The 14,140-nt window shown below is 33.8% G+C and overlaps 2 protein-coding genes across 2 annotated transcripts; both read right to left on the bottom strand.

Moving 5' to 3' along the window:
• Positions 1-2,068: 2,068 nt before the first annotated feature.
• LOC132718987 (zinc finger protein 511-like) lies at positions 2,069-8,120 on the bottom strand. Its single transcript, XM_060702719.1, has 6 exons — positions 7,807-8,120; positions 6,049-6,108; positions 5,191-5,332; positions 4,663-4,784; positions 3,757-3,900; positions 2,069-2,804 (listed from the first exon to the last, which is right to left on the bottom strand). Exons 1-6 carry the CDS (start codon positions 7,983-7,985, stop codon positions 2,624-2,626), a joined length of 828 nt encoding a protein of 275 aa, XP_060558702.1. The 5' UTR covers positions 7,986-8,120; the 3' UTR covers positions 2,069-2,623.
• A 285-nt stretch (positions 8,121-8,405) lies between these two features.
• LOC132718989 (cytochrome c oxidase assembly factor 4 homolog, mitochondrial-like) lies at positions 8,406-14,137 on the bottom strand. Its single transcript, XM_060702721.1, has 2 exons — positions 13,816-14,137; positions 8,406-8,539 (listed from the first exon to the last, which is right to left on the bottom strand). Exons 1-2 carry the CDS (start codon positions 14,040-14,042, stop codon positions 8,536-8,538), a joined length of 231 nt encoding a protein of 76 aa, XP_060558704.1. The 5' UTR covers positions 14,043-14,137; the 3' UTR covers positions 8,406-8,535.
• Between the last annotated feature and the right edge of the window lie 3 nt (positions 14,138-14,140).

Genomic DNA, 14,140 nt, shown 5'->3' with positions numbered 1-14,140 from the left:
TGACCAAGTTTGATGATGATTGAGGCAAAAATGTGATTGCTGGAGTGTTAACAAGGTTTTTCTATTTTTAGCTCCGGTGACCTACTTTTTCATCCGAGATGACCCATGTTTGAACTCATCCGAGCTATCACCTAGACAAACATCCTGACCAAGTTTGATGATGATTGAGGCAAAAATGTGACCTCTAGAGTGTTAACAAGGTTTTTCTATTTTTAGCTCTTGTGACCTAGTTTTTAGTCCCCTACCGGTTTACCGGAGGGGACTTTAGGTTTACCCTCCGTCCGTCTGTCCGTCCGTCAGTCCACAAAACTGGATCCCGCGATAACGCAAAAAGTACTGAAAATATTTTAATGAAACTTGATATATGGATAGATGGCAGTATGGAGATTATGCACGTCTTTTTCTTTTCTTCCTATGTTAAAAATTCTGGTTGCTATGGCAACAAATAGACTGAAAATATGGCAAATTTTACACAACCTGGATCCCGCGATAACGCAAATAGTACTGAAAATATTTTTTATGAAACTTGATATATGGATAGATGGCAGTATGGAGATTATGCACGTCTTTTTCTTTCCTTCCTATGTTGAAAATTCTGGTTGCTATGGCAACAAATAGACTGAAAATATGGCAAATTTTACACATAACCTGGATCGAGTGATAACACAAAAAGTACTGAAAATATGTTTATGAAACTTGACATATGGGTAGATGGCGGTATAGAAATTATGCACATTCTTTTCTTATCTTCCTATGTTGAAAATTCTTGTTGCTATGGCAACAAATAGACTGAATTTCAAGATTTCTGATTCTAGTTTTTAAGTTTTTTCACTATAAGTTCTTTATTTCTTAAGGTATTTTCTTCAAACTTTAAAAATATAAATTGCTTGTCATCAACCACATCATATGTGACAACGTTTACAACTCTAGCACAAAATTTTTCAGAATTACCTCCCTTGAAATTAAAATTTTCATGAAAAAAAAACATTGTTTTTTTAATAACTTCTTTTTCTGAATGTATCTACTTCAAACTTCATATAAATGTTTCTTATTATCACTCAACATTTGTGAGTGTTCAATACTCTAGCAAGACTATTTCCAGAATTATGCCCCTTTTGAACTTAGACTTTTTTTGAGAAATTGGTAAATTTTACTCCAACTTCTTCAATCATGATAGGATTTTAAAAATGTTATATTTTGATAACAGGGATGTTTAAAAAATAACTTTAGAGTGTCCTTCAGTCCGTCTGTCTGTACATAAAAACTGTTTCCTGTGATCACTTTTAAAGAACTTTTTCGACAAATTTAATTAAAATAGGAACCTAAGTGAATGGCCAATGGCCCTTCAGAATGTTGCTTGGGCTCTTACCGGTAGGGGACTTATGGATTGCTTGCAATACTATGATAATTGCTTGTTCATCCGAGATTACAATTGTTCGAACTCATCCGAGCCATCAACTAGATAAGCATCCTGACCAAGTTTGATGATGATTGAGGCAAAAATGCGACCGCTAGAGTGTTAACAACAAAATGTGAACGGACGGACGACGGACAATCATCTATCCTAAAAGCTCACCCTGAGCATGCTCAGGTGAGCTAAAAACTCAATTCACTGTTATGTGCAAATTCCTCCATGCACAAAGAAGTTATGGCATGGACAAGTTTGGATGCATGCACACACAACACTGAACATATTTTGACAACTTTGTCTAGGTCAGCCCAAGCGGGCTTGACAGAAAACCTCTGACCACTAAGCATAATACTTCAAAGCATAAGCAAGATACTGTGCTAACAACCAAATTTTGATGTTTTTAATTTGAACTGTGACCTTGACTTTCATTTTGCGCAAGTCAACGAAATCATCATGGAGAACATTTGTTCTCAGTTATATAACCCAAAGTTTATATCAGAAAAAAAAAAGACATTTTCGGGTAACAGCTACATGTATTTGATAAACCTGTGCAAGGAACATCCGAGGCAAGTTGGCCCTTCAGTTTCACGGGAAATGTCCTTTATTCAATTCTACATGAATAACAACAGACATCTGAGCTAAAAAGATTTAAAAAAAAAAACATTAAGAATTTTATTCTACAGAAAACATCATTGCAGACTTGTGAAAACCTTTAATAACTTTTATCAAAATTGGAATTTAACAACTGATTTTATATGAAAAACATGTTCAATAAAAAAAAACCTTGACATATATGATTTAAACCATATTTACATATTTAGAAGATAACAAACAAAGGTACATGAATATAACTTAAAAGTAACAAGTGTTAGAAATAAAATTCAGTATAATATTCCTAAATCATAAGCATGATTTATTCCAGCCATTAACGATATGGTTAAACCTGGAATTTCTGGACCCAAACACTTCATCGTGAAATATGAAGGTAAATATTCAACAAACAGAAGAAAGAAACCGCCACCTTTTCCCCAATACTGTACATGCTTTAAGACTCAACAATGTACAATGCATATTATATAAGCACGTAGTTACTTATTCTTTGTTCTGTGAAAGTTTACATCAATGCCATCACAATTTATTTTACACAAAATTGTTCTTCTTAGTTTTACATTATCTTCTGCAAATGTTCATAATCTAGAATCATACAGTTGTTTAACTAAGTGCTGTAGATAATTCTGACATGTCAACACTTTCTATATCTACAGTAGTATCCATGTTGGCTTGATCTTTGTTATACCAGTGCTTTTTCTTTGGCTGCTTGCCCCGCCCACGGCCACGCCCACCTAAGAATCCCCTTGACACTCCTTGACCAAAGCAAATGTTCTTAGGTACTCTAAAATGATAGAATGAAATTATAAATCTGTAAATTTTTGAAATAGTATTATAATGTATTTCATAAAGTTTTTAGTTTGAATCTTCTACAAAAATTTATAATAATGATAGCAATATCAGGCTCCGCGAAATTTGCTGGACTGTCGGACATGTCTAGCAAAAATCAGGTTGATCCGATACTTTTTTCCGAGTTCTGGTCCTTATGTCTAGTATGAATCTTGATACACTGGGTTCGAATTTAAGCTCGCAAAATGCCAGTTAAAATACAGTGAGCAGAAATTACTTGAGCTTGCAATTTTATTTTATAATGAATAAAGCAATGATGAATATTATTTAAGTATAAAATTGAAACTAAGATAATTACATATGACACAAGTGATATAAAATATATGTCCGGAAATTTTAAATTGGGTAATATTTAAAATCACACAAACACTATGCATGAAGATTATTATAACAGGAACATACAATAACATATTATGTTTTGAATATATGTCATCCCTGGTTATACAGAGACTTTCTAGCTGTATTGGTGGAGGAAACTACATATGCACCTTCATACACTATTTAACACACTAATTGATACCCAGGTAGAACCAGACATTCCTAACTAGCTGGATAGCTTCCTAAAGAGACAAGAGCGATCAGTGATCACGTGTCGCCTCATGATGGCCAATTTCATGTTGGGACAAGTTTTGTGACAGACAGACGGACAGTGCACAACTAGACTTGGTACTGATCATTCCTGTAAAGTTTGTATAAAATTGCCCCAGTAGTTTATGAGGAGTAGTCCGGACAAGCTTTTGTGTATCTGGCAACACACAGAAAAAAACACCTTTTTATCAAAGGGCCATAACTCGGCCAAAAATCATTCAACCGGAAAACCCGTGCAATATGAAAAATTGAAATTACATCAGAAAAAGGTTTTTCAACAATATGTTAAATGTTCATACTTGTGACTGAATATTCTTCCACTGGGTTTTTGATGAGATTCAGGCTGGTCTAGTTCACCAGTAACTGGTCTAACAACAGGAATCGGTTCTGTTTCCATGGCAATAGATTCCCCATTTTGACAAGAATCTTTCTTTTTCTGTGTACTGAAAATAAGATTTAAAATTGAAACAAACAGTCACTTAGTACATAAAGTCAATAAGTTAAGCATTTTAATATACATGTATTAAGGATTACGAACCCTGCAACACATGATTTTCTAAATAGAAAGGGCATCAGATCTATAAACCAGGGGTCACTGGTTGATCCTTAGGAAATCGAAATTTCTTCCTGACAACTGATCTCAAACATCGAGTTTAATGGTCAATTGTCTCTCACCACTGATTAAGAAATCATGTGGTATTACTGTAGTAGTTAGTCACTTACAAGTTGCAGAAAATTACTGGTTAAGTTATCCAGAAAAGACTGTTAAGTGAACCAACTGCCAAGATATGACCAAAGAATCTCATGGAATTTTTCCAAGCTGCCTGTATTTCTAGCTTTTACAAGTCAAAAATATTTGAGCTAGAAATAGCTAAACTAGATTTTAAGCTTTACTCAGCTTACTAGTTCTGCTACCATCTGGTGATTTATCTTAACCATACAATGATGTCTTACTAATAGATTTATTAAATTTAACCCATAACCTGCCGAATTTTTGTAATGGAATTTCCCTGCATTGAATTTGGAATGATTCTAATCAAAGTTTTAGTGGTGGCATGGCCGAGTGGTTAACACATCAGACTAGTAATCTAATGATCACTAGCAACAATATGGACCTGGTCACATAGGTTAGGCTCTATACACTGTTGGAAAAAGCTAATCACTTTAGGTTTCAGCAAGTTGTAGGCTAAGTTATTAACTTTTACCTTTTCTGTTTATGACGATCATATCTGTAGTTGCTAGGATATTTATGTACTTTCACCATATGGTTACGTCTAGCTGCTGTGTCCTTGAACTTTGTCTTACAATGCTCCAATAAACACTGGTACTGAAATGAATAATATTTTTAAGAAATAGCTATTGCAAAATTTCCTAGCATTATCATATATAAATGTACCCTCATATTACCACCTTTCGGGCAATGCATTTTGCAAACTTGCAGTAAAAAATTAAGTTTGAAAACTGTCCAATACTCTTTTAAATTAACCCCTGTTAAATTATTCAAAACACTTTAATACATTTCTGTCTCTATAAAGTAAATTAAGCATTCAAAACATGTACACATGTATCGAAGTGAGAAAGCATGTACTACCCACCATCAAATATGGCAAGACCCATTCAAAGCATGAAACTGTTCTTCACTTGCTTAAAAGACAGTCAACTAAAATAAATTTGTAATATTTCACAATTCGATATCAAATTAAAACAGCAATGCAAGGTCAAAACTAACTAACCATATCTTGCTTTTCTGCTTGCAGGGCAAACATGACATCGTGTGTTTCTAGGATATGGATCTCAAGTAGATGCCCTGATGGCAAGATCCGGTGACATGTCTTGCATACATTACGATGACAACTATTATAGTGAGCCTCGTACCTACAAAATAAACAAGATGTGTTAATATCATCACTTATGAAATAATAAATTCTCCCTCTATAAATATGGATTCTCCCATAATGAAAATAGTGTATTCTCCCATAATAAGAGCATGATTCAGCAAAAATAATAGAAATTTATGTAATATGCTAAACATGACTAATTGAAGCCCATAAAATAACTTTAGATCTAATCAGGATGAAAAGTTACTTATATTAAAATATACGCATTTATTACGGACAACTTATATGTTTCATTAACTTACATTCTAGTATCATAGCTATTCATAAAGATTTTGACATGTAATTTACTGTATATGAAGAATAATGTGTAATTACCCAGGGCTTAAAAACCCTTCTTTGTAGAGGCCGAATATAGGCTACTTCCCCAACCAAACTAGCCTCTTTTTTTCCCCAGTTTGGACCTCAAAATTCCCCAGTCTTTTGAAAATTCCCATAGAATTTAGAACAAAATTAAATGATGGTGTTGAATTAAGGATTTTTACTGCCTTATTTGTATTTCCCAGTGCTTTTGCTTTTCTATTTTGAAGAGCTTGTTAAAAGTTTTGTTAAATTTGAGACCCTTTTTCCCAAAGTATGCCAAAATCACGCATATTTTCCCCAAGAAAAAGGCTGAGGCCCCTTCCCCGAATATGGTGTTTTGGCCCTGTTACCCCGAACAATTTTCATTAAATATTGAAACCAAAAACTACTTACTTAGACACACTGTCAAATATTTGGGTACAATTAGCTATGCCACATGGAAACTCCTTTACTCTGAAAAATAAAGATCAATAAGCAATGCAAACTATTAACAAAATTACTATTTTATCAATGATAGACACTATATACAAGATAATATATGTAACATTGAAGTACACTCAATAGTGTCAATTTTACAAAGGTAAATACATGTCTTTACTGTATTTAGCCAAGGTGCCCTTGACATTGTTTGGTCAATTTTAAGTCGTAATTGTAATTGCTGGTGGAGGAAACCCTAAGGTGCACCTCTGTGCATTATTTTTAGACAAAAGTGCAAGTAGAACCAATAATATTCCGTAAGATAGTTGAATAGTTGCCTCATATTCAAAGTCCCTGATGTTTCAGAATAGGACCCACGGCAGTGAGGAGAAGTGGTCTGAAGGCAACAACCTCAACCACTCAGCCAAGACTTAGGCATGATCAACCTGAAAGGTCTATGTAAAAGCCAAGGTCCATGATGTATGGTATCAACATCCTAAATTTATATCAAAGATATCAGTCAATTCATAAAGAAGCTAAGAAAAACTGTACGAGGAAGGACAGCCAGACATTAAAATGCTCAACCAAAAAAAAAACATTCAAAATGCAGCATATTAATCTAGTACAAAGTAGACAAGAGCTGTCGGAAGGACAGCACGCTCGACTATTCTAAGTGCTTGATAGTAAAAGAGCCTCGAAAATGTTAAATTTTTTAAGTTTACAAATGGGCTAATTTTTTATAAATTCATGTTATAGGCCTTAGAGAGAGCCTAATAATACAGTATTGGCTTGACTATTTGGAAGGTAATGTCACAAGGGTGTTTTATTGAGTATAATAATACTAATTACCTATGAATACATAAATTTGACAGAAAAGGTACATAGGCTTGTTATTAAGATGTTTTATCAAGTAAATCACTGCTTTGTTATTATGAATGCATAAAATTGTCCCAAAAAAGGCACAAACCCTTCAGAAGTTATTGAGATAACAGCTTATAAGCAAAACTTTACCATGAATTTCTAAGTTGAAAAAGGGTTAAATGCAAGATAGAATTATGGATCTTTGTCAGTGACCTACAATTATGACCCTAAATGCATATGTGAAGTTTTAAATAAATATCTTTAATAGTTATTGAGATATGTAAAACTTGCATTAAAAATTTTAAACATTAACCAAGAGACTAAGTAGAAAAGGGGATATGAATCAGCCTTAATGCAAGATAGAGTTATGGTACTTGGTCAGTGACATACAATTATGACCCCAAGTGCATGTGTAAAGTTTCAAGTAAATATCTTTGAAGACCTTTAACCTTTAACCAAAATTTCTAAGTTTCAAAGGGGCAAATAATTTTTGCAAATATTGCAGGCAGAGTTATGCAATTTTGCAAACTGATGTACATTGTTACTATAAAAAAGTATTTTAAATTTCAATTGAATATCTCAAGCAATAATTGAGATATTTGACTTTACAAAAAAACTTAAACCAAAATTTCTAAGTTAAAAAGGGGCATAATTCTGTCAATATTGTAGGCAGAGTTATCAAACTTGTCAATCTGATGTACCTTGTTACTATAAATAAGTATTGTAAATTTCAATTGAATATCTCAAGTAATAATTGAGATATTTGACTTTACAAAAAACTTTAACCAACGCAGACGCCGACGCCGGGGCGACTACAATAGCTCTCATATTCTTCGAATAGTCGAGCTAATAAAACAATATTGTTAATGTTACCTTTTCGTTTGTACAGCTCTCTGAGCATCCAGTGGTACATATTTTGATGAAAGTCTCAAGAACATGTCTCCCTCTTCAAACAATGCTGCATCTGGTCCGAGCCGTCGTTTAACAATCGTCCAACACCATGTCAACACTTTATCAACAACTGATTCTTTTTCCATCTCTTCCATGATCATTTTACGTCAAATCTTTTCTTTTTTGAAACTAAGCAGTTTTTTTTATAAACTTGTTTTCTACGTATATATCATTCAATAGCACAAAAGTATAACATTAAGTCAGTCAATATGAACACAAATTTAAATATTGTCAATGTTAAAACACTTATTTACTTTTCACTGAGCGGGAAAGACAGTTTGTCCATAAGATCATCAATTCTGTCTCTAAGCACAGGTAGAATGTCCCCGGAGATGAATATATGAGTCTCGTCTAGATCTTGTATAACAAATTTTCTTCCTAGAGATTCGGTTTCATCTAGATGCAGCAGAAACTGTTTCATGGCAGGGTCACACTCGACCAATATACCTTTCATAACATTCACCATGATTGCAAAATTGTTTTCGTGTTTTTATTACAAATATTATTATTTAATTTAATAAAATTTAATAAAGGTATTAAAAAATCAGAACTGTGATTAGTTTGTTTGAAATTGTATCTGTTTTATTGTTCCTTATTAAAGTTAACTGAATCTTTTACACAAGTCAATGATATTTTTTCCAGAACAACCTGTTATCTGAAACATACAAAAAAACAAAAGCACTGAATGATTTGACATCAAAAAACAAGAATGTGTTCGTTAAACACAAGGTCAATGGAAAAAAGCATGATAATGAAACATAATGATTAACAACAACCTGTAAAGGACATACACAAACACCTTTATAATTTAATCAATACAAGAGCAACAATTTCTGGTGTAAACCAAAGAAATATATTCATCAAAGTGTGCATGCAGGAGATGGTTTGTAAGTTTGTAACTAGAACTCCGCGAGTCGGATGTGTGGCCTTGTGAACAATATAGTTTAGGAGAAATGGCCAAGACAAAAATGATATTTGAAAATCAAAAAAGGGCAATAGCTCAAAAAATAAGAAATGCAGAGCAGCAGTATCTGTGCATTGCACTTCTTATCAATAAGATCTATCATCCTACTAAGTTTAAAGCTTTTATAATTTATGAGAAATGGCCTGGACAAAAATAAAGTTTGAAAATTAACAAGGGCAATAACTCAAAAAATAAGAAATGCAGAGTACCAGTTCTTGGGCACTGCACTTCTTCTTAATGAGATCTATCATCCTATGAAGTTTCATGTCCATAGCTTTTATACTTAAGGTGAAATGGCCAGGACAAAAATAAAGTATGAAAATAAACAAAGGGCAACAAGAGCCATGTCAACATGGCCATCCCCCGCCGAATGTGTTTGCTCATTGGAAGAATGTATATGTAGTAGAGCAGAATAATTCCATTTTAAAAGGTCTTTTGGTAATGAAAACTGATGGCTGTAGTGATTACAGATTTTAAACCTATGTGAATACTGATGGCTGAAAATAACAAAGGGCAATAACTGAAAAATAATGCAGGGTAGGTTATCATCCTTGTGTGCTGCATCCCTCCTCAGTAAAATCTATCCACCTATGAAGTTTCAAGTTGATACCTCAAATACTTTTTGAGAAAAAAATTGAATTGAAAAATTAAGTTTGAAAAATAACAAAGGGCAATAGCTCAAAAATTATAAAAGGTACAGTTATTATTCTTGTGCAGTGCACACCTCCTGAGTGAGATCTATGCACCTGTGAAGTTTCATTTTGATATCTCAAAGGCTTTTTGAGTTATGCTCTGGACAAAAATTAATTTTGAAAAATAACAAAGGGCAATAACTCAAAAATAATGCAGGGTAGAGTTATCATTCTTTAGCACTGCACTCCTCCTCAATGAGATCCATCCACCTATGAAGTTTCAAGATGATACCTCAAATACTTTTTCAGATAAGCTCTGGACAAAATAGCATGAAAAAAACAACAAAGGGCAATAACTCAAAAAATTGTATAGGGAAGAGTTATCATTCTTGCTCACAACATTTTTCCTCAATAAGATCTATCCTTCTATGACATTTCATGTTGATATCTCAAACACTTTTTGAGTTATGCTCCACTCAGGGGAAAAATTAGGTATGAAAAATAACAAAGGGCAATAACTCAAAAATTATGAAAGGAAGAGTTATCATTCTTGTGCACTGCACACCTCCTGAGTGAGATCTATGCACCTATGAAGTTTCATGTTAATATCTCATAGGCTTTTGGAGTTATGCTCTGGACAAAAATCAATTTTGAAAAATAACAAAGGGCAATAACTCAAAAATCATCCTCAATGAGGTCTATCCACCTATGAAGTTTCCAGTTGATAACTCAAATACTTTTAGAGATATGCTCCGGACAAAAATTTCGGACGGAAGGACGGACGGAAGGACGGAAGGTCGGACGGACGGACGGAGACTATTACTATATCCTCCGCCGAAAATTTTCGGCGGGGGATAATAACTCAAAAAATAAGAAATGCAGAGTACCAGTTCTTGTGCACTGCAATTCTCCTTAATGAGATCTATCATCCTATGAAGTTTCAAGTCCATAGCTTTTATACTTGAGGAGAAATGGCCCGGACAAAAATAAAGTATGAAAATTAACAAAGGGCAATAACTCAAAAAATAAGAAATGCAGAGTACCAGTTATTGTGCACTGCACTTCTTCTTAACGAGATCTATCATCCTATGAAGTTTCAAGTCCATAGCTTTTATACTTTAGGAGAAATGGCCCGGACAAAAATAAAGTATGAAAATTAACAAAGGGCAATAACTCAAAAAATAAGAAATGCAGAGTACCAGTTATTGTGCACTGCACTTCTTCTTAATGAGATCTATCATCCTATGAAGTTTCAAGTCCATAGCTTTTATACTTTAGGAGAAATGGCACGGACAAAAATAAAGTATGAAAATTAACAAAGGGCAATAACTCAAACAAGAGCTGTCGGTAGGACAGCAACGCTCGACTATTCTTAGTGCTTGATAGTAAAAAAAATGCTTGATACAATTACCTCCTCCTGTTTACAGGTTGGGGTAATGATGGTGAACAAGTGTGCAAAGTTTCAAAGCCATTTGTCAATGGACTTTGAAAATATTTGAACTATTACAAAAACTTTAACGTAAATTCTAAGTCGAAAAAGGGGCATAATTCTGTCAAAATGCTTGATATAGTTACCTCCTCCTGTTTACAGGTTGGGGTAATGATGGTGAACAAGTGTGCAAAGTTTCAAAGCCATATGTCAATGGACTTTGAAAATATTTGAACTATTACAAAAACTTTAACGTAAATTCTAAGTCGAAAAAGGGGCATAATTCTGTCAAAATGCTTGATACAGTTACCTCCTCCTGTTTACAGGTTGGGGTAATGATGGTGAACCAGTGTGCAAAGTTTCAAAGCCATATGTCAATGGACTTTGAAAATATTTGAACTATTACAAAAACTTTAACATAAGTGGTTACGCCGACGCAGACGCCGACGCTCGGGTGACTACAATAGCTCTACTTATTCTTATCGAATAGTCGAGCTAAAAATAAGAAGTGCAGCGTACCGGTTCTTGTGCACTGCACTTCGGGTCATTGTAAGAAGCATGCATACTAAGTTTGAAGTCAATCTGACTTATAATGACTGACTTATGCTCCGGACAAACTTAAGGGGACGCCGACAACAACGCCGACACCGCCGACAAAAGTAACCCCTATATGTCGCCTTTTTCAAGGCGACACAAAAACTGAGGCCCGGCATGCAAGTTATGTTCAAATGCACATAAGTAATTAGTTGTTAGAATGACAAGGTGATAAATGGGAATGAAATTGGAATGATATAGCCTTTATTATAGGTCAGTGGATGCAGAGTAATATAACAAATAAATAACAGACAATTACAAAAGATATATATACAAATAATACTAGGACAAAATGATACATAAAACGATATTCTTAACGAATATTGACCACATGACAGTACTCAGTGTTTTTTTCTTCACTTTTGGGTGAAGGGGGTCGGTGCCCTTTGGAGAGGGAAAAATGCAATAGGAGTGGGAATTTCATTTCTTCACAAATGAGGACAAACAGAAAAGAATCCAATGCATATTTTATATACCATTTACCACTGTAAGATATACTGTTGTGCAACAGTTTTCTTTCCGGTAGCAACTCTTTCAACACAAGTTTTAAATATGTCACTTTTTCTTAATACATTTTTGTATACAGATCTAAAATATCTACAACAGAATTTAAAGGGTCACATGTTAAACTTGTTGGGACATGGGGAGTAGCTCCCCTTACCTACCCAGGAACAATTTGTAAACAACCTTACTTAACAGTAAGTCTTAAAGGCATAAATTAGATATTTGCAAGAAACGATATTCATTGCCGGCAAATTCTGGCTGCAGTATGGGGATAATTTAGGCTTTGAGGAGGGTAGAAAACAAACCATTTTGACAGGGAATGGGGCCGAATTTGGCAAATACTTTGGTGAAAAAATAAACACTATTCAGACAGAATCCGGGTCAGCTCGGCCCTAAAACATACTCGGCCCCCGAGTCAGCTCGGCCCTATTCCAACTCGGCACGGGTCAACTCGGCCCACTTTTAAAAATGGGTAAAGGACATCAAAGGACTCCTATTGTCACGGGCTATTATTATCAATTAATGTGTATGTTAAAGATATGGATATAGTTGAATAGGGATATAGTTGAAAAATTTATATAATGAAAATTAAATGCATATAACAAGTGTAAATTCATTACATGCAAATGCTTTGTATGTTAAAAGTACCCAAGGTACTCTCCCTTTTCATGTATTATATATGCTTATATTTCTGTATGCATTCTATTGAGCCTCGAAACTTTGTTAATATTTATTTACCTCATGTTGTCAATGTCTTGACCTGAGAGAAATAAAGATATTTGTATATTTGTATAAAGATACCGATTAATTAGGTGATAATTATGATTGACTCATTCATTCAAATTTGATTAGTAACCACTTGCAATTAATTAGAAGCTTATGCTATTAAGTAAACACGTTTTTGTTTCATATTTTTTTGAAAATTTCTTTACAAACAAAATGCATCTAAGGAAACACATTTTTATTATATCTATATTCACAGGCACAAGTATCGGACCTGGGAAGAAAACATATGAATTAAGTTATTTTATCAATCTGTTCATATTTTTTCTTCCCAGGTTCGATAATCGTGCCTGTGTCTATATTAATTTATCGAATCTGCAAGACAAATAAATAACTTTTTTTTTCTAAATATACTTTATTTCAGCAGAGGTACAATGTATAATTATATAATAATAATAAGATATTTCTTATTATTCATTTACCTTAACAACATGCAAAGCAAATTAAATACGTTATAGGTCTATATATTTTTGTAAAGTGGGCCGAGTTGACCCGTGCCGAGTTGACCCGTGCCGAGTTGGTATAGGGCCGAGTTGACTCTTTTCCTTCAGACATATAAATCACACACTTTATACAGCATTGTCAGGCACATTACAGTCACATCCATATCCAATTAACTTTATAAAGTGAGAGATTTATGCATTTATAACCTAAATTACAAGCTTTGTTTCCGGTTTATCAGCGAATTTCAACTTGTTCTCAAATTTTGTATTTTGATACTTGTCCTGCCTAGATCACAAGCAGACGACCAGAACATTGGATCCCTGACAAAGGGACCAGGCACAGTGTCTGGATAGTGTAAAAAGTAATTTTAGAAAAAAAAATATAGTTTATTATAAAATTATATATAATATACAGTCTATATAGTCTATATCTATTACATATAAACTTCTTTTTTTTCTAAAATTACTTGTTTACACTATCCCAACACTGTGCTGGGTCCCTATGATCCCTGAATTCTGGGATGTATCGTATGTTCCAGCTGAATTCTAGAAAATATATTTCAAAGAACATCATCATCATACTTATTTCTGGATTTTTCCTTTTGTTTAAATGATGTGTAACAGTTTTTGAAATCTGTAACTTGACCTTGGCACTGTCTCCAATCCTTTTTTTCAGCCATACAATCAAGAACAGAATAATGAAGTTCAAGACAACCGGCCTCCTTCAATCTTTGCTCTACAGCTTCTAAATGATTCATTTCGCCATCTCCTTGAGCTTGATTTTTACGGTTGTGAGTATTAGATGCCATCTAAATCATTAATTACTTAAGAAGCACGAGTAAAATATAGAACAAACAGTAAAAGCATTCGGAACACTTCGCGATAAATTCACATGTAACGATTTGTC

Source organism: Ruditapes philippinarum, unplaced genomic scaffold (assembly GCF_026571515.1).
Source record: "Ruditapes philippinarum isolate M1 unplaced genomic scaffold, ASM2657151v2 ctg1578_1_1_1_1, whole genome shotgun sequence".
NCBI lineage: Eukaryota > Metazoa > Mollusca > Bivalvia > Venerida > Veneridae > Ruditapes > Ruditapes philippinarum.
This window is presented reverse-complemented; position numbering and strand designations above follow the sequence as displayed.